Below are 18,767 nucleotides of genomic sequence, written 5' to 3'. Positions count from 1 at the left end.
AACTAATGCAATTTTACAGAAGCAAGTGGTTAATTGTCTGGCAGAAGTTCTGACTCAATTTCTTCTCCTATCAGTCTATTTCTTAAATATATTAAATAATGTGTGAGGACACAAATATAGCCAAACAGTCTGCACTTTGGGACTGCTGCTGTCTGAATTACTGTGCTGGATGCACAGTACCTTAAGAAGAGTAGCCTCTTTGGCCACCCATCCAAATCATTATAAAATCACATCTGCCATCACTTATACTGTTCCAGTGGCACATGGATATGTCTTTGGCATCTGACCAATCAATTTTCTATTCCAGACACAGTAAGCAAAAATCATTCTGCATTAGTCTGTGCAGCTCAGTATCCATCAATTGTCTAACCTTGCAGATATAATAATAATTACAGTAATACTAATAATAAACCCCACAAATCTCAAGCCACTGGCTGCAGAAACTTTTCTTAATGAGGAAATGAGTGAATCTTTGTTGGAACATTTATTTCTTAAAACAATTTCATCAATCTCTAATTATTTAAAACATAATAGTAGCATTATGTTCCATAACAAGGAACAGAGATGCTCATAGATTGGATCAGATAGTCTAGTTCCAAAAAAGCAGATAAGACTGGAAAGCAAAAGTAATAGTGTTCAGACATCTGAAAGAAAAATACCATTACTCTTTAAATGAATGTGTTTTTCTTAAGGAATGATAATAAAGCCAATAATATTGAACTGAGAACAGTATATAATATAGTACTTGAAAATACAATAATCTTCAGAATTCAAGAGCTTCATCTCATTTCTGAATGCATCTTCCTCTTCTTAACTTTTTTTCTTTATTGGCTGAGTTACTTAGAGCTAAGATAATGCTGTGAAGGACTTCTGATACAAAATAGCCCTAAGTGAATGTTATGCATTATTAATAAAAACTCAGATAACTCTCTAAAACAAGATGATCCTAAAGCATTTAACATTTAATCAGCAAAATTTATCTCATGTTCTGCTTTTGGAAAGCGTCAAGGAAAAGAAAAAAAATTAATAACTGTAGGAATGAAGGATGTATGTGAATGCCTGACCTTTCATTACTACGTACACAATGCCCCAACCTGAAAATGAAAATGCCAGTGCTGTAAGATTATGAATAGCAGCTGTAATGATTTCTAATGCTTCAGTGAAATGAAAATGAAACTCTGAACATAAAAGATTATGGTTAATTTGTCCTATAATAAAAATATCTTTAAGATTTTCTCATCTTTAGTGATCTTTCATCCTCTTTAATATGTAACTGCCATAAATCTCTTTTGCAATAGTACAGATACCGACATTGCTTCTCTACAGTTTCTGAAATGTTCAACTATCTTTTCTTTAACTTCCTTATTTCCAATTTAAAATATAATTTTAGAGCACATGATTTCCTTGTTTCTTGACAAGGAAACACTAGTGTTTATTTTAATTCATTGTTGTAATTATTTATTCAAAGTGTTTGGCATTAGATAATGCATTTTATTGAAAGACTCTTTTTATTATCTGCCATACTACCTAGAATGACCAAACTTCACTATACAAAAATCTGCATAAGCATATACTGTAGATCTTCTCTGACCAAAGTATGCCCTCCTATGACAAAAATCAGAGTAATGCAGGAAACTGCTGGGAGAATAGAAACAGTAATCAAGCAATATTTGCATTATCTTAATATCAGTATATCAAGTGCCTAACTTTTGTCAAGACTAGGAAGGCAAACAAGCTCTGCTAGAGGCAGAGTTTCATTGTGGAAGACAGCAGTGTTGCTTTTCCTGCTGCCAGAAGATGCTGTGACCATCCCAGCAAGCAAATGGTTCCTTCAAATCCATAAGCAGTCACTTGCCAGTCTAGCTTTGGATTGATGGTTTGCCGTAGCGGAGCTGCATGTTCCTCACTCAATCACTGGTGCAGTTTTAACCTGGGCACAGAGTCACATCTCTGTAAAAATAGCCATTAGACATGCTGTGAAGTTTTTGACTTCTGGGATAACTTTATGCTGCTCTGTCACTTAAAACAAAGAGAAGTAACCAAACATCAATTAAATGAAAACTTTCACTTTTCATGGGGCATGAGAGATCTGCTGCAGCCAGACTAGAGAAAAAAATTATAGAGTAAAGCAATGATTGTTACTTTCTAACACAGTGTCAGCAAAACCAGACATTAAAAATAAACCATTAGAAGACAGAATTTATTTTCTAAGTGAAAATTTACATTGTGTCTCTTTGAAAGAAAAAAAAAGGAAGCCAACAAGGCTTCATTATGTGAACATTAGAATACACTTACACTTACTCCCTGAAACATCTTTTTCAATTGCTAGATCATATTGTTAATCTCTCTTTTACGCTGAGATAAGTGAATGGAATAACACCAATTTCCAGAGTTTGGAAAGTTGCCTCATCATTTCCTTCAGTCTTTAAGCTTTATTATTTTGTCTGTTTCCACACTTGAAATAAAAACTCAAGTGAATATGTGACTGCATCAAGATGTCTAAACAGCTGCTGGAAATTCAGTACAGCATAAGAAAGCTTCTTGTAATCTAATTCAGATAATATAGAGGAATATATGGGACCTGTACAGAAAAGTACTTGAGGTGTTGTAGTCATTTCTTTCTCCCTGGTAAGTGAACTGTGAATTCAGTTTGACCATCCGGATGTATTTACAAAAATTTAGAAATTGTTCTAGAAAATAGAAGAATGTTGTAATGACATTTAGCATTTTTCAAATTAAATTTTGTATGCCCATGAATACTACTGTAGTGAAATCATAATGGCTCCATTTTTGAAGACTGAAGATAAAAAATGATGGAGTAATTGGGATAGGTTTCATAACCATTGCTGAGTCTGTGGTGGCTGCATCAGAGAATTGGTTCATGCCACTGTTTCAAAGCATAATCTGTCATGTCAGCATTGGGTTGGATTTTGAGGGGTGGTTAGGAATTAACATGTTGTGCAATTTGTTCTGCAGCCTTTGTGTTTCAGTACAGTCCAAGTTCCTGGATGTCCCATATAAGAATGTTAGCACAAAGAATGAGTGATCCCAAAGTAATTGCATTGGTTTAACTTACCTGAGCAGAGTAGTACTCAGTGTGGGCAGTGGGCAGCTGTTGTGGGCCTGTCAGATTTTGTGTATGGACAGCTGCAGAATGGGAAAACAGAATTGCACTCATGTCCTGGTTTTGGCCAGGACAGAGTTAATTTTTTGCAATAGCTGTGAGGGGGCAGAACCTGGAGCTGTGTGGTTGTGTCTGTCTTATTCTATATCACCTCACATCATTACTGGGCGTTGGAAGTGAGGGACTGGCTTTTCTGAAGTTTACAGTTTACAGTTGGGGGAAAGTGTGCCAAGGGGAGGGTCTGTCTGCCATTGTTTTTCATTGTCCTGGGCTTGATGAGCATTTTGCGTGTAAATCACCTCTCTTTGTACACTTTTGTGATTAGTATTGTTGCTGTTACTGTTCATTTTCTTATCTCATTGCTATTTCCAGTAAATTGTTGTTATCTTAACCCATAATCTTTGCATTTTGTGTTTCTAGATGGAGGCAGGGAGGGGACAGGGGGGAAGTGAGTGCTGGTGGGGTTTCGGTGGGAGCACTAAATTTGAGAACAACTTAGCTCATGTAGAAACTGTCTGAAAGGGCTTACAGAAAATGCCCATGAAAATACCATTTAAAAGTCATTACAGTCTGATGGAAGGAGTGTAGTGTGACAAATAAAGAAAGGAAATTTTCAGGGGAGTACAACTGACCTTTCCATGGTGAGATCAACCTGTTCTGTAAATATTTTACTTTGATAGTATTGAATAATAGCTTCATAGCACCATTTCTAAAGATGTGTCATCAATAGACATCTTGAGACTGGCTTATATTACATTTTGTTCATTACACTTTGAAAATTAACTTTTCCTCAGAGCTTTTGAGACTTTGGCAGTTAATGATAGGAAAACTAGCACTGAAACATTGGCCTGGATGAGTGACCTGAGAGACCAATATTATCCCATTTTATCTATCTTTGATCCTTTAAAACTAATGTGCAGAAAGTCTAATTAGAAGAAGACAGCTGAACAATTAATTAATAGGGGAGTAAGCACTACATTTTTTCCTTGGCTGTATGGCATCTTCATGCAGCATGAAGTAATTAATGCTGTGATGGTGCAGCAGTGGCATGCTCATAGTTGACTTGATGAAAGTCTCAGTCCATCAGATATACACACATGCTCATCTGACTCTTGTGGGTTTTTTTATGCTGGCCAAAATGAGCAAATACTGATTATGTTGGATCAGACAACTCCAGTATTTGTACCTCTATTCCATCTTGAAGTTTAACCCCAAGTGATCTCAGGAACCGAATGAGGCTGTCATAGATTTGTGTAAGTAGGAAAATGGTTGTCTAAGGAAGGTGCCTCAGTCAATGTTGAGTTTTCTGCATATTGCTGATATTAAGAAGTGCACTCAAAAATTGATTGAAGGCCAGTGTAGTAAGGAGCAGGTAACATTGCTCATCAGTTAGATATCAGTGTAATGCTGCTGTTGCTATTCAAGTAGTTTTGTTCTTGTACACTTTTGTACAGCACGTACAAGTATTAACTGTTTGACCAACATTTTGGTAACTCAAAGGTAATGCAAAGTAATAGCCTTAACTATAAAGGTAGTACTCTAAAGTTGAGAATATAAGCAACTGGACAACTCTGAGTATTTGTTTGGAGGAGGGTTATGTTGATGAGGTAAATACAGGTCTTCATATAACACTAAAATTCCAAGAACAACAACTTTATAGGGCTCATCTTGTCACAGTGCTAATAAAGGAGAAAACAGACTGAATTTGGTACATGTGAAAGCTTGACAGATGGACAGCCTTAGAGAATGGGAGGCTTTTTTATTCTCAAAGCCTTTATTTGCAGAGATATCTGCGGTGGCATCTCCTGCATGAAAGCCCACCAGTGTGCCACGGCCCTGATCTGAAGGGACCACTTCTTTCAGAGGAAGCAAGCATAATTCAGCCTGCAGACACATTCTCTCCTCGACCCCTTGTGGAGACTACCAACAAAGGTTCCAATTAGTGTGAGCTGCAGACTGTGACAATTTTAAAGACTGACTTTCACGCTATACCAGGCCTTTAAAATAAGGAAGAACATTTATACAAAACACAATTTGCTTTGACAGAAATTTTCAGTATGCTATTATTGAAGTTATTTATGTTGGAATCAGAGCATCTTTTCACTCATCTGTGTTTCTGCTGCTGTTTGATTCTGCAGTGCTGTAATAATCCCATGCTTATCTTGTTTTATACTTAATGTGGCAGTGGTCATTTCAAACATCCATTACTTGCATAGTTTTTAGGGCTCAGACATTCAAACAGGAATCTTGCAAAATTCCCAGGTTATTGCTTTTGCTGCTGCAAGCCCTCACATACTCGATGGCAAACTTAAATTTTAAGGACCTTGTAAAGCAGCAGACTATGCAAATTAAGCTGAAGGGTTCAGGAGTTCACAAGTTGAATTTTCTTGGATGTCAAGAGTATTTCACTGCATTGACAACTAGGCTAAGGACAGGTAATACCATTAACATCAGTAGACAGAGCAGCCACAGGTTTTCAAATGTGGTTGTGTTCTTTCTACCTTCTGATACTAAGGATTACAATGCACCCTCTCTATCTCCAAAAATAACACCTGAACTCCATGATCTTTGTGTTCTGTGCTCTGTCATCCCCCCCAAAAAAAACATCATCCAAACTGATGCTCCCTTTCATCTCTTAAGTTGTTCCTCATGTGTCTGAACCCAAAGCTTGGCACTCTGGCCTCATGTCCCCATCTTCTATATCTATATGCCATGCACTCTTTCCCCTCCTCCCCAAAGTGGGACCCCAGATCTCTCTTCTGGTGGCCTACCTTATTTCATGAGCCTCTTGCTACACTTCGTGCCTGCTGCACTCCTGCAACTGTCTTCTGAGGTGGAGTTGGGGATGTAATGCCATGTGTAGCATACCTTGCCTTGCCTGCATAGCATGATGTCAGGAACTCCCATCTCTAGCTGTGTACAGGATCTTCAGAGAGACTACAGAGGTCAGTGCAGCCAACTGGACAAGCAGAGACTGAAATCCCACTGACACTCTTCAAGCAGTTTGTTGTGCCAGGTATTGGCAACCCCTTGAGAAAGGATAATTTTCTGTGTTCCCCTAAAAATTGTCCGGAAAATATCCTCATCCTAGGCTTGGAGAGGTCTGATGCTTCACCTGCTGCTGAAACAGTGATTATCCATGGGTAGGTGTAACCAAGAGGACAAAAGCGATTTGCCCACAGTAGCATAGCTTCCAGCATGGTGTAATCTGTTGTGCTTGTTAGTTTGTGTGTGTGTTTGTGCTGTGTGATAACAGCTGAGAATGAGGAAGCTCTGGGTTAAGATGTGTCTACTCTGTGCCACCAAGGTCCTACCAGATGTCTCCAGCCCTGGAAATAAATCTACGTGGATCTCTAGGGAAAACTGTTCTTTTCCACAGGAACTATTGGCCATGATAGAAGCCTGGAGAAATGAAATTTATACCTTCCCTAGGTGAAGATAAATACTGTAGAACAGGTTTTATGTAAAAATGTATATATAGAGCTCAAATCAAAATGATCCTTAGTTGGAACTAGATGATTTTAAGGTCCTTTCAGACCCAAAATTTCTATGATTCTGTAATTCATTCTATGAAGTAATTAGAAATGTGATACAATAGAGTGACTTTGCAAAATCTTTGTTCATTATTCCTGCATTAATCTTCATAATATTGAAAGACATTCAAACATTGAATGATTTTTCTCTAGCCTAGATTTTAGAATTTGAAGATAATTTCCACAGCTCTGAATAGGGCATTTGAAGTAACCTGTTACATTTTGTAGTTAGTTTTTGACCCACTGATTTCCATTTCCTTACTTCAAAAATGTAGTGCGAAACATACTGCAGGTCATGGCATCAAACTCCACAATTGCGAAATTCAGACCTTTCTCATTAATAGTGAGAACCAAGTGAAACAGATGATCCTAAAATAGCAGAGAACAAAGCATTTCAAAACGATTTTCAGAATTTGATGTTCGTTGTAAGTGAAACAGAGTAATTATAGTTAAGAGAAAGATCTTTCTGAATTGCATTCCCTGTATATCATATTATTATTTATTACATATCAATTCTTAAATTGATATGTAATTGAGAGAAATCGAGTACTCCTCTTGTATGTAAAACTGCTGAAAGCTTTTAAATTAGCATAAAAAATAATTTTTCATTCTCCCTTCTTAAGGGCAATATATGCACACTTTCTCTTTATTCATTTACTATATTTGCTGTAGGATGCATACAAAGAACAGACCCACTTACTCCATTTGTCTCAGCCACTGGGATTACCCCACGTCCCTTGCCCTTCCTCTCTTCCAGCTCACGAGAAACAGAAGAGAGACAGTGATTTCCAACCTCAAGTTCACAGATAAAGTCAATGGCTCGCATTGCAGCTGAATGTTAACGCCTCATGTAGCTCCAGATGCATGATACTTAGTAATACAACTTTAACCTTTATAATATGACATAATTTGATTCTCAAACCATCTATATTCTCTCCTTGTTACAGCCTAGGTAGATGTAAGGAGTAGAGAGAACAGACAAATATAATCACCACGTGGGACACGGAGAAGGACAGAGAGATGAATCACAAATTCCCATCAGAGTTTTCAGATTTTAGCTGCCTTCTCACTGTCTGATTGTAATGTCAGGAAATGAAAAGAATGTGATGATATTTTACTGTTATCTGGTCAGATGACAGAGCACCCAAAAAGTCCTCAGCTTGTTGTCCAAGCTTGGAGTTGCAGATTTTTTGTCTTGAGTGACTCTAAAAGTGTGAATAGATTTAAGATAGAAATAATTAGGCAGTTGTAAAGTGAGTATGAAAGGTAATAAAATAACTATAATATATATATTTTTTAAAAAAGATTCAGTCGCATTTTAGAGGAGAAAAGACATTTCAGGAGGAAATTAAGACTGCAATTGGGTTTCTTTTAGCCTTTGCCACTAGGTTTCAGAAGTTGTTTAAAAGAAGTAGCTCACATTCAAGTATGGTAACATACCTAGTTTATGTAATCTGTACTGTCTATATGTTCTGCTGTCATGCAGACATGCCTATGTCCACGTACATTTAAGCTACAAAACTCATAGATCACATGGTCAGTGATTCCATTGCTTTTTCATTATTGTGACATTTACAGTACATGGTACAATTGACCATCTCCAGTGCTGTGCAAGATTTATAATATAGATTTATAGGATTTGCTAACCATACTGGAAGTAGAAAAGATGTGCTGTCCTGTGGAGTTTTGCCATCATTAGTTGAGGAAGTTTTAAAACGAGTGGGGAAGTCTTGACCCAGTACTGCAGATCAAAAAAACTGCTAATTAAATGTTTATTTCTTCTGTAACTGTGCTGTGTTTTGCCTGTAGCATGACTTTTATAGAAAATGTTTACTCTATTGATGAGGGTTCTGTATGTAGTGCTTGACACCAACTTTATGTATGTGTAACATTCATATGTCCTGATACTCCAAAGGGCCTTATAGCCTCAAATGTTAAATGAATGGTCCAGGGTCTAACATCCTTCCAATGCAAGTGATTATCCTGTAGGAAAGTCTTGTCCACAAAATATATTCTTTTCACCTTTCATTAAAAAAAAAGCATTTGTTAATCTAGAATGAATCTTGCCTACACTGGGCACCTGGACAGTTTTAATCTAAGAATAATGAAGAACTGTAAAACATTTTCAGGAGAAGCTGCTTTTAATTTTTTAAGGCAACTTTCTAAGGTAGCTGAACTACAGGAGGCAGAGGTGGTGGTAATCTTATGCTGCATGAGAAGCATAAATTAGTGGGTTGAAAGTAATTGAAAAGGTCAACTGGGCATGGCGTAGTTATCCCAGGGCTGCAGTTCATCCCATAACTAACTGTGGGCTTTTTGTCTACTTGTATGCCTAGGTTAATATAGCAGTCACAGTTGGATAGATGTGGATAGCATAGGTGTGGTTGTGAGATTCTTGAAATAAATTGCATTTCCTATCATGCATTTTTAGATTCCCAAAAAATATGGTAGGCAGAATGGCAATAAAGTAGACAGTAGACTGTTGTTACCCAAAACAGAAAGAGCGTTACTTTCTTTTTAAGCTATAAAATCTTAGAGAAAAAACAATGCAGAATTATAAAGAATAATTGTGAATATTTCCAAAACTTTAGCTTGCGGACCTTAAAATTGAACAATAAATTTTCAGAATTATGAACACTGTATATGAAACCTGTTTCGTGATTGAATAAATAATGTCTAGAATTTAACTTTGGAACATGTTTTATTGAAATGAAAAATAATTGTGGGAAATTCCTGAAAGTAGTTGTAATTATATCTCAAGGGGACAAAATTATACTGTTTTGTGGCAGAACATATAATTTTCACCACATATAGCTCCTCATTAATTTTTTTTAACTTTCTAAATTACTTTTATTTCAGTTGTTCCAGAGCCAGACAGGCAGCCAAAACCATCAGTCTCACCTTTTGAAAAGTCTGTCTATAATCTTTTAGTGTAATGCTACAAATATCTAATAAGACAAGTAAAAATTGAAGCTTAGCAAATTTTTTCTTTAGGCAGGGCATATTTGGTGAGACCTTGTCCCTTGCATGACTGATGGCTTTGACAAAAGTCGAATTTGCTATCCCTGTTGGTATTCAGTGATATGTTGGCTTCATCAAGTATAGCCTGGCCTTCCAGACCAGGTTCTGACTGGGCCTTCTGTCTCCCCTCTATTTTCTTTGCTTTTTGGCTTTTAAATTTGCATATCAGAGATGTGAATATGCATATAAGGTGACACTGTATAATACCAATACAGCGTGATTTTTTTAGTTCTGCTGAACAGGTCAGACATTCCAAATCAGTTTCCTGTCAGTTAGCCAGGCAATAAGTCACATAACCAATTCGTGTTTGAAAGTAGTAGAACCAACGGAAATTCAATTCCATCTCAACAAAATGGCAACTGACTTTTCTTAGCTGATATTGCCCTCAGGAGCCATCTGACCAACAAGGTAATTCAAAAGATACTGACTCGTATTGGCTTTTCTTCCATCTTCTTCCACTTTACTTTTCCCCACTTATCCACCACCCCCAAGTACCCACCAGTAGTCAAAATATACATGTGCCATTTGTCTAGATCTCTTGATCATATCAAGATTCCTAATAATTTCTTCTCTTTATCCTGTAAATCAGTTGGGCTTTTTTAGAGCTGCTCATATGTTTTCCATTTACTAATTTCATCCTAAGGAGGAGCTTTTTAAAATGAAAGAAAAACCTTTCCTTAGCAATCTTGTAAAAATGTAAACATTCTAATGGGGGTATTCAGTGAACATTAGTCCTTTTCCACCCATTTAAAAAGGTGAGCTAGAGAAGAAATGGGGACTAAATTTTGTCCACATTTTTGTTTTGAAAAAACCACTACTGTCTTCAAATAGATTTGGCTTTAGGCGTACAAGAGCTAGATGGTATAAAAAGTGACTTGTATTTGTAAATTAGGTGAAAGAAATTTGTAGTCTGTAGATACTGAACTAGTATGATTATATCAAAGGTTATTTCATTCTTGCTAGAGACAACCATTATTGCAGCATGAAGGTCTCTGATGAAGCAAAAAGTTTGTAGCATAGACTGTAAAGTCAATTCGATTTTCTAGATTGGAAGAAACTTATTTCTTAATATCCATTATTATTTTGGTCTATTATTAATCTCTGGAATTCTCTGCTATGTCATTGTAATAAAAATTTTGCCATATTACTGCAGTTTTTTCCATTAAAAAGAAAAGCTGGTTATCTGTAGTGAATAAAAGTATGAATCTTTACTTGATTTTACTTTTTTTCTTTTTATAGAAGCTGCAAAGAATCAATCCTCCTTACTGTTGTTCAACCTTACCCTGTAAGTATTGTCAGTGTTTTCTCAATTAGTTTCCTAGCAACATATCACCTTCTTTTTCTGCCTATATTCTGTCCATGTCTCTACCTTATCAGTGCAATAAAAAGAAATAAGTGCAATAAGGGCTGTATCTCTTAAAGGTGATGTTTAAGACAGTGTTACCGTGTCCTGCACTCAAGGGCTGTATTAGTAAGTTAAATAACAGTAGTGTCTTTAAACTCATACCAGGGAGATCAATAGAGCAGGATGCCGAGTTTTGCTTCAGTTTCTGATTTGTTGCGGCTTCTGGGTTTTTCTTGGTTCTGCCTTGGTCCCACAGAGTTATGCTGCTGTAACAAACCAGCTGTACCCTGTGTGAGGGAGGGCTCTGTCTGCATCTCCAGTGCAGAACTTGTGGAGATGAGGGGAGAGAAGAGACAGACAGGCGTTTGTGTGAGATTGGCTTGAAGGGACTGGGACAAACTGCAGCCCACTTTGGAGCTGGGTTATGTGACGTGCCTCTGTGGTTTGTGGGAGTGGATTCGTGGCCTGTCAGCTCAAACCCATCTCCCATGAGAAAAGGAGAGAAGCCAAGCTAGGGGAGGAAGCACATACGTCTTTTGCCATACATCCAGGCACAACCATGCATATGTTGTGGGCTGCTGAGGGGCTTCAGTCATGCATCAGGAGATTCAGATTCAGCAGGTCCATTCAGCTACCTGTTGGCTAGCCTGATAAACAGTAGTTTTTATTAGCAAGGAATAATTGCAACCTTTTCACCCAAGAATAGGAGATGAATTTGGCACAAAGATGTGAAAACAAGTTTATCTGATGAAGCTGCCAAAATGTACATCTTGCTAATGCAACTTGGCCAGTGCTGTGTGCCTTTGTACTAGTCATTAGCCTTTCTGGTTAGTTTTGAGGTGGCCATGTAGTTCTGCTGGTCCTGCACCCTTTCTAGAAGCCAGTCTGCACTGCAACTAATTAATGGGGAAAAAGCATGCATTCCTCAGCAAAAACAGGCAGGGGCTGCCACTCTGCTATAAGGCTACTGTCAGGAAAGTGAGCTGGGATCTGGGCAACATTAGCCACCTTAAATGAAAATGCAGACATGGTCTTATTAACTGCCTTTAAAGCTTGCTGGTTTACAGTCAGTGGTTTCGATCACAGTGAACATATATATTATATGGGGGAAAAGAGATCCTCACCCGCTTTTCTTTTTTATGCATGTTTCAACCATTGACAGACTTCATTCTTTTCTTTAAATGTCAGGTGAAGAAAGGGCATATGCTTTAGTGCAGCTATGTGTAGTCCTTTAAAGTGGACAGTAAAGTGTGGTGTTACATGTCTATGAGGTGCTGTGGCCTGTTATCACTACACTGCTGGTCTGAGAGCAAGGCTGTATGTACTGAATGTAAGGGAAGCTAAAACCCAAATAAACTGTGCACTCTATGTTCAATGGAAGACCTTACAGCACAGCTACAGTCCTGCTCCAACCTTTAACCTGGAGAAGAAGGAAAGTCATGACTGGTATCTTCACCAAGGGCAAGTCCTGCCTAACCAACTTAGTGACTTTCTGTGATGGAGTGACTACATCAGTGAACAAGAGAAGGGCTATACATGTCATCTATCTAGATTTCTATAAAGCCTTTTACACAGTCCCACACAATATCCTTCTCCAAAAATTGATGAGAGATTTGATTCGTGGACTGTTAGGTGGATAAGGAATTGGTTGGATGGTAGCATCCAGAGGGTAGTGGTCAATGGCTCAGAGTCTCAGTGGACATTGGTGGCAAGTGGTGTTCCTCAAAGGTCCGTGTTGAGACCAGTGTTATATAATATCTTCATTAGTGACATAGACAAAGTGCATCCTCAGCAGATTTGCAGATGACACCAAGCTGAATGGTGTGGTTGACACTCCTGAAGGATGGTATGCCATCCAGAGGGACCTGGACAAGCTTGAGAAGTGGGCCCATGGGAATCTCCTGAGGTTTAACAAGACCAAGTGCAAGATGCTACACCTAAGTCAGGGCAATTCCTGGTATCAATACAGGCTGGGGGATGAACGCATCAAGAGCAGCCCTGCTGAGAAGGACTTGGAGGTGCTGGTGGATGAGAGGCTGGATGTGAGCTGGCAGCATGTGCTTGTAGCCCAGAAAGCCAAATATATCCTGGCTTCATCAAAAGCAGTGTGGCAAGCAGGGTGAGGGAGGTGATTCTGCCATGCTCCTCTCTGGTGAGACACCACCTGGAGTACTGTATCCAGTTCTGGGGTCCTCAGCACCCCAGCACGAAAAGGACATGGACCTGTTGGAGTGAGTCCAGAGGAGGGACACCAAGATGATTAGAGGGATGGAGCACCTCTCCTATAAGGAAAGACTGACAGAATTTGGATTGTTTAGCCTAGAGAAGAGAAGGCTTTGGAGCAACTTAATTGCAGCCTTCCAGTACCAAGAAAGATGGAGAAAGAGACATTTTACTAGGGCATGTAATGACAGAGCAAGGGGGAATGGCTTCAAACCAAAAGAAAGTAGGTTTAGATTAGATATTAGGAGAAGTTCTTCACTTTGAGGATGATGAGGTACTGGCACAGGTTGTGCAGAGAAGTTATGGATGCCCCATCCCTGGAGGTGTTCAGGGCCAGGTTGGATGGAGCTCTGAGCAACCTGGTCTAGTTAAAGGTGTCCCTGTCCATGGCAGAGTGATTGGAACTAGATGGTCTTTATGGTCTCTTCCATTGTATGATTCTATAATTCTATGATTCTATGATTCCCAGCTCTTTGGGTCCAAGCTCTGTGTGAGGCCTGACAAGGCAGAATCTGCTCCTCTCATTATGTAGCACCAAAAACTAAAAAATAACTGAATCTCCTCTAGATGTCACTGAGCTAAGGATGGCACTGAAACACTTTACTGTCCAGTCAACCATTTGGACTGATGTACCCATTTTATACATATATTTGTGTTGTTCCACTCTGGTATGTCTGTCAGAGTCACCCAGCTCTACCTTAACAGACAAAGAACTCTTGTATTTGGGGAGGATGGACATTTTATCTCATGTAGGCATGAAGATTGTCTCCCCAAGAATGTGCACAGAGCAGTTAGAAGACGAGATTGGTGTATGCATATTGATGCTAGCTTTGATTGACCCATTTTTTCCCCAGAGTCTGGATGCTTCAGTGGAATGAGCTAGTTGGGAGAGCCTCAACCACAGTATTGTTGCACCCTGCACATCTCATCTGTTTGTGCAGTATTATTTTACCTCCCTACCTGTCTAAACCAGTGTTTTATTGATTCGTAGCGTCCTTCCCTTACCACATTTCACTCCTAGTTTTTCTGCAGTGAAAACAAAGGTGTGCATAGGGATGTGGAGTAGTTGGGATGCTGCCAGTGTGTGCAGCCGGGTTTGGGCCTTGAAGCAATGCAAGTTTGTGCAAAGCTTGGGATGCAAAGTCTCCTGGGTATTCCTGACTCATCTCGAACATCTGGTCCACGCTGGTCCTCATGCTGCCACAACATTGCTGTCAGTAGTGCCTGAGCCTATTGGGTCGCATCCCTTTCAGCTCTGAAGTCCTGGGTGTTGCTGCACTCCAACTGTGTACCTGTCCTGGTCTTCTGCACAGGGGGTCCTCTGACAAATACAGTTTGTCTTACAGTTTGGAAACAATATGTCTTCAAAAATTACAATGTATTTTCCCCATCTCTTTAATATTGCCTCCTCCGTGTTTCCTTTTACTATTTTGCCAATGAAACAGGAATGATGGAGTAGAAACCAGACAAAGGAAAAGTAAGAACTTTTAAGTAAAGACTGAATTTTTTCCCCATTCTTGGCAGGAATACGTCTTTACAAACATTTCGTCAATCTCTCTTCTTGATGGTGACTTTCCTTCTACCATTGCATGAAAAATATCTACCCAGATGAATTACAAGAGTACTGTTTCTTAAATGTTTTTATTAGCGCTATTTAGAGTGTGTTTTGGTTTTGCATTCAGCTAAACATGCTTTGAGATTGCAGGTGAAAGTAGACATGATCTAGATTTATAGTACTCTGTAGTTCACTCAGTACTCTTTGAAAGCTTTCACAGATCATTTTTGCTTACATGCATTGTTTTGTTTAATGCTGAAACTCATTAAAATTTCATTTTAATTATGGCCAAACCAAAGCATTAGGCCATCTTTTTCTTTCCATCAATCTACAAATCTCTGCTGGGTTCTTATCACCATTGTTTATAAGAAGGTCACTGAGCAGTTGAAGCAGCTCAAAGTTTAGATTTCTGGAAGTGTAGCATTTGATTATAATTTCTGACCATTTTATTCTGTGAATGAACCATCATTCTGACTGTTGCCTTATTAAGTTTTAAGCATTACTCAAATCAAATAACTTGCCTATTTGATATCTCTTCAGATTTTATGTGCAGAGATCATTTGATAGCTTGCTTTCATGATTAATCTCTTAAGCTCCTTGGATGAAGTCCAGAACCAGCTGAGATCTATGGCAATTTTGTTGTGCTTTAAATTCTGCAACGGGAAAAAGATAGGATCTTTTTCTGTTTTGAAAGACATGCTTCATGTTATAACATGCTTATATGTCTGAGACAGAACCTTTGCAGAAAAACTACAATAAGTAACATTTATGGATCATAATGATTGTGGCAACAATCTTACTGAGAGTCTATGGGACTAATGATCAGACTATGATTGCTATCTAAAAATTGTAAAATATAAGTAATGCAAATAGTAAAATACAATTGTCTATGATAGATCATTGGGTTTTAAGAGAAAACCCAGATCTGGTCACTAATTCAGCAATTAAATTTGTGCCAAGCGTTTAACAAAGAAATACTCCTGATGATGATCTGTCAGTGCCATGTGGTTATAAAAAATTACTGTTTTATAAAACTTCTCTGTTTTATATCTTCCATGTCCCTACCTGCTCTTCTGCAATGCTCTTGTGAGCCAATGTAGTTGTTTCAGCCTCATTCAGAGCTATGAATTACCATATTTAGTTTGCCTTTGGGCATTATGTCCTTTTTCATTTAATAAATTTAATTCTTCCTCTTATTCACATTTTATTTGCTTTTTAAATTTTGGCTTATATAATTGCTGTTAGAAGTGGACCAAAAAGTCAACACATTTTTGCAGTCATGCATTTTTTTCCTTATTTCCTGGCAAACGTATTTTATATTAAACTAATGACTATTTTTGAGTAACAAGCTTAAAAGTTATTGTATATTTACACTCTGTGTCTATTTAAAAACTACATTTTCTGTAGTTTTAAATGTAGTATTTCTGATTTTGATACTTACTGTCACAGAGCAGGTTTTCTTTTCACCTTGTGACTGTCCTATAGTGCTATAATTTTACTTCTTTGTAGTAGCTCAGTACTACACTGTGCTCTTCTAAATACTAAATCCTTCTTTTTCTTGAGCATGAATAAAGATTTTGTTGTTGCAGCACTTCTACTGGCAAGAGCACTCAAAGGGGCTTTTTCAGCAAATAAAAACCACTTCCCTTAGACTCTCCCCCAAATTTTAGTCTACCTGCAAAAGTGCACAAAGTACTAGATGTTGCTATTTTCATCAGAAAAGTTTCTCACAAAATGTAGGATTTTTTTTTTTCTAAGATCTATCGAAAAATGACCTGCTATAATGCTGCTGACAAAAATAGTATCTAATTTTGAGGAGTCCAGAAAATTAGAAAATCACATTTTGTAGAAAGTCTCCTCTGGTTATAGCAATCTCTTGTGTTTTGACCCTGCTGATGGGATGCCCATTTATTGCAGTCCGTAGTAAGTAGGATTCAAAGTAGGGTCTTGATCTTCACTGGCATTTCCTTCAGGCAAATCTCTGCACAATGCTTCATTTTTCTTGTTAGCAGTTTCTCTACTGTTTAAACGATTAGCTGGGGTTTTTTTTTCCTGAATTCTGTGTAAACAAGTAAAAATTATTTAAAATCCTGATAACTTTGAGCTTTTAATAGGAAACAGTGCTTAGGTCACACAGAGTGCAGTTTGAAGGTTTTTGAATTATTTTGACTCCTTGTTAAAAAGTGTGCCCTCGTTTTGCAAAAGTCACTCAAATTAAGCTGTTTTTTATCTGTGACATTGCAAATACTTTACTTGCAGTGATAAATGTTCCGCATTAGTGTAAACACCTCCTGCTTAAGGTCATTAACTGAGGATAATGGCTTCCATTTGGCTAAAAGACAGAGCATTAGAAACAAATGAACCTGACACTCTGAAAATCATTAATTGATAACATTCTTCTACAAACCTAAAGACATTAAAATAGAATAGAGCAGCATATCATCTTGCTGAGGCTTTGTTAGACAAACAAGTTTCGACAATCAAACCCGACTGTTTTCCTAGGTATTTGCTGCATTCTTTGGAAATCCTTCTTTTCTCAAAGAGAAAACTTCAAGTGCGAAGTTGATGCAGAGGTAGAAACAATGAGATTGTGCAATTAAATGCAAAATCTGTGCTATTACTCAAACTTTTAACCAGCAAAGAACGTTCCCCCAAATGCGTAGCGCAGCTGTTTTAGTTTTTCTTACACCCCTGGTTTATAGTTTGAAGCCTTTTGGAAAGCAATCTGCTTCCAAGCTCACCCAGAGTGTCTGGAAAAGGGCCAGAGTCCTGCCCATATTGCTGCAGGAGAAATGGAAATGGAAGGGAGCCCCTTTTTTTATGATAGACCATGGTGTGCTTGCGTAACTGTGCAATATATACATTAAACTCCATGTTCTGAAGGAGCTCTTGGGAACTCACATATGTTCAAATCTTTCAGTTGTCTTTGACTCCCCTATTGCATTTTTGCAATAGCATAATTTAAGTATTTATGCCCCCTGCAAGTGACTTTTGAGGTTGTAGAGAGGAAAAGAGAGGTTGTAGAGAGCAACAGACACATAGCAGTTTGCCAGATTTGCTGTGTGGGAATAACCTTGCCAGAATCCGGAGAGCATTTGGCAGTCTGCCTATTAAGAGTGCCCAGACTGGTGACTCATCTGCAATAAGAGCAAACAACTGTACAAAGCTTCTTCCAGCAAGAACATTAAGTGAAAGCAACTCTTTCCCCTGTGTCCTTGCAAGGGAAAGCTGGTAACCTGGTCCTATAGCAATGCTGCCCTGTGGCAGTGGGAAACAACAGGTTGCAGTCCATCACTTGGGTACCATGACCATCCCCCTTCCACACTGCAGAGGGGGAATACATGGAGAGGAGGGAAATTAGAGAAGACATCTGTAGAGTTGTTATATTAGTCATGGCACTGTTGTATACTATGTCATTCTAGGAATCAGCTCTGGAGTACAATAGGTAAGCTGCTTCAGCCATTTCCTTGTCCCCTCTTGCTGCAGAAGTCAACAGGGTCCTTCACCCTGAGATACTGACCTTTATTTTTTTTATTCTTTTTTTTTTTTTAACTTACTTTGGTTTTGGTGGTTGTTTCAGATCTCCAGGAATTATTGCATGTTTCTGATATTTCCTAGGAGAACGTGACATCGTTTGTTCCTTGTTGATACTGAGCCTATGGTTAGTAGTTACCATGTTCTCAATGTGACAATAAATCAGAGGCATAGAGAAATGAGCTTGAGACTTCTTCCAGCTACTTACTAAATACAAGGCCTCTGCATCACAAGAAAATAACTTTTATAACAGTTTCAGCAGAGATCAGAGACAACAAGAGCATGTGGCCTTGAACTACTCCATCACTCCTGCAGATTGTTAGTTCAGTCAAAATTTGAGTGATAGCGACAAGACTTCCTGTGTTTACAGGGACTGCTGTCGTGCTGCATTGATCATCACCAGTGATGCCTGCCCTTATTTCTCCCGAGCAA

General features: G+C 38.3%; 1 protein-coding gene across 1 annotated transcript in view; it reads left to right on the top strand.

The window, feature by feature from the left end:
* The window catches only part of FRMPD4 (FERM and PDZ domain containing 4), a 112,792-nt gene that overhangs the window by 70,797 nt on the left and 23,228 nt on the right, over positions 1–18,767 (top strand). The window contains 1 exon segment of the mRNA XM_032679964.1: positions 10,918–10,963. Within this exon segment, the coding sequence (XP_032535855.1) occupies positions 10,918–10,963 (46 nt within the window).

The sequence above is a fragment of the Chiroxiphia lanceolata genome, chromosome 2 (genome assembly GCF_009829145.1).
Source record: "Chiroxiphia lanceolata isolate bChiLan1 chromosome 2, bChiLan1.pri, whole genome shotgun sequence".
Taxonomy (NCBI): Eukaryota; Metazoa; Chordata; class Aves; order Passeriformes; family Pipridae; genus Chiroxiphia; species Chiroxiphia lanceolata.
The sequence above is the reverse complement of the archived record's forward strand: the minus strand, read 5'-3'. Positions and strand labels throughout refer to the sequence as shown.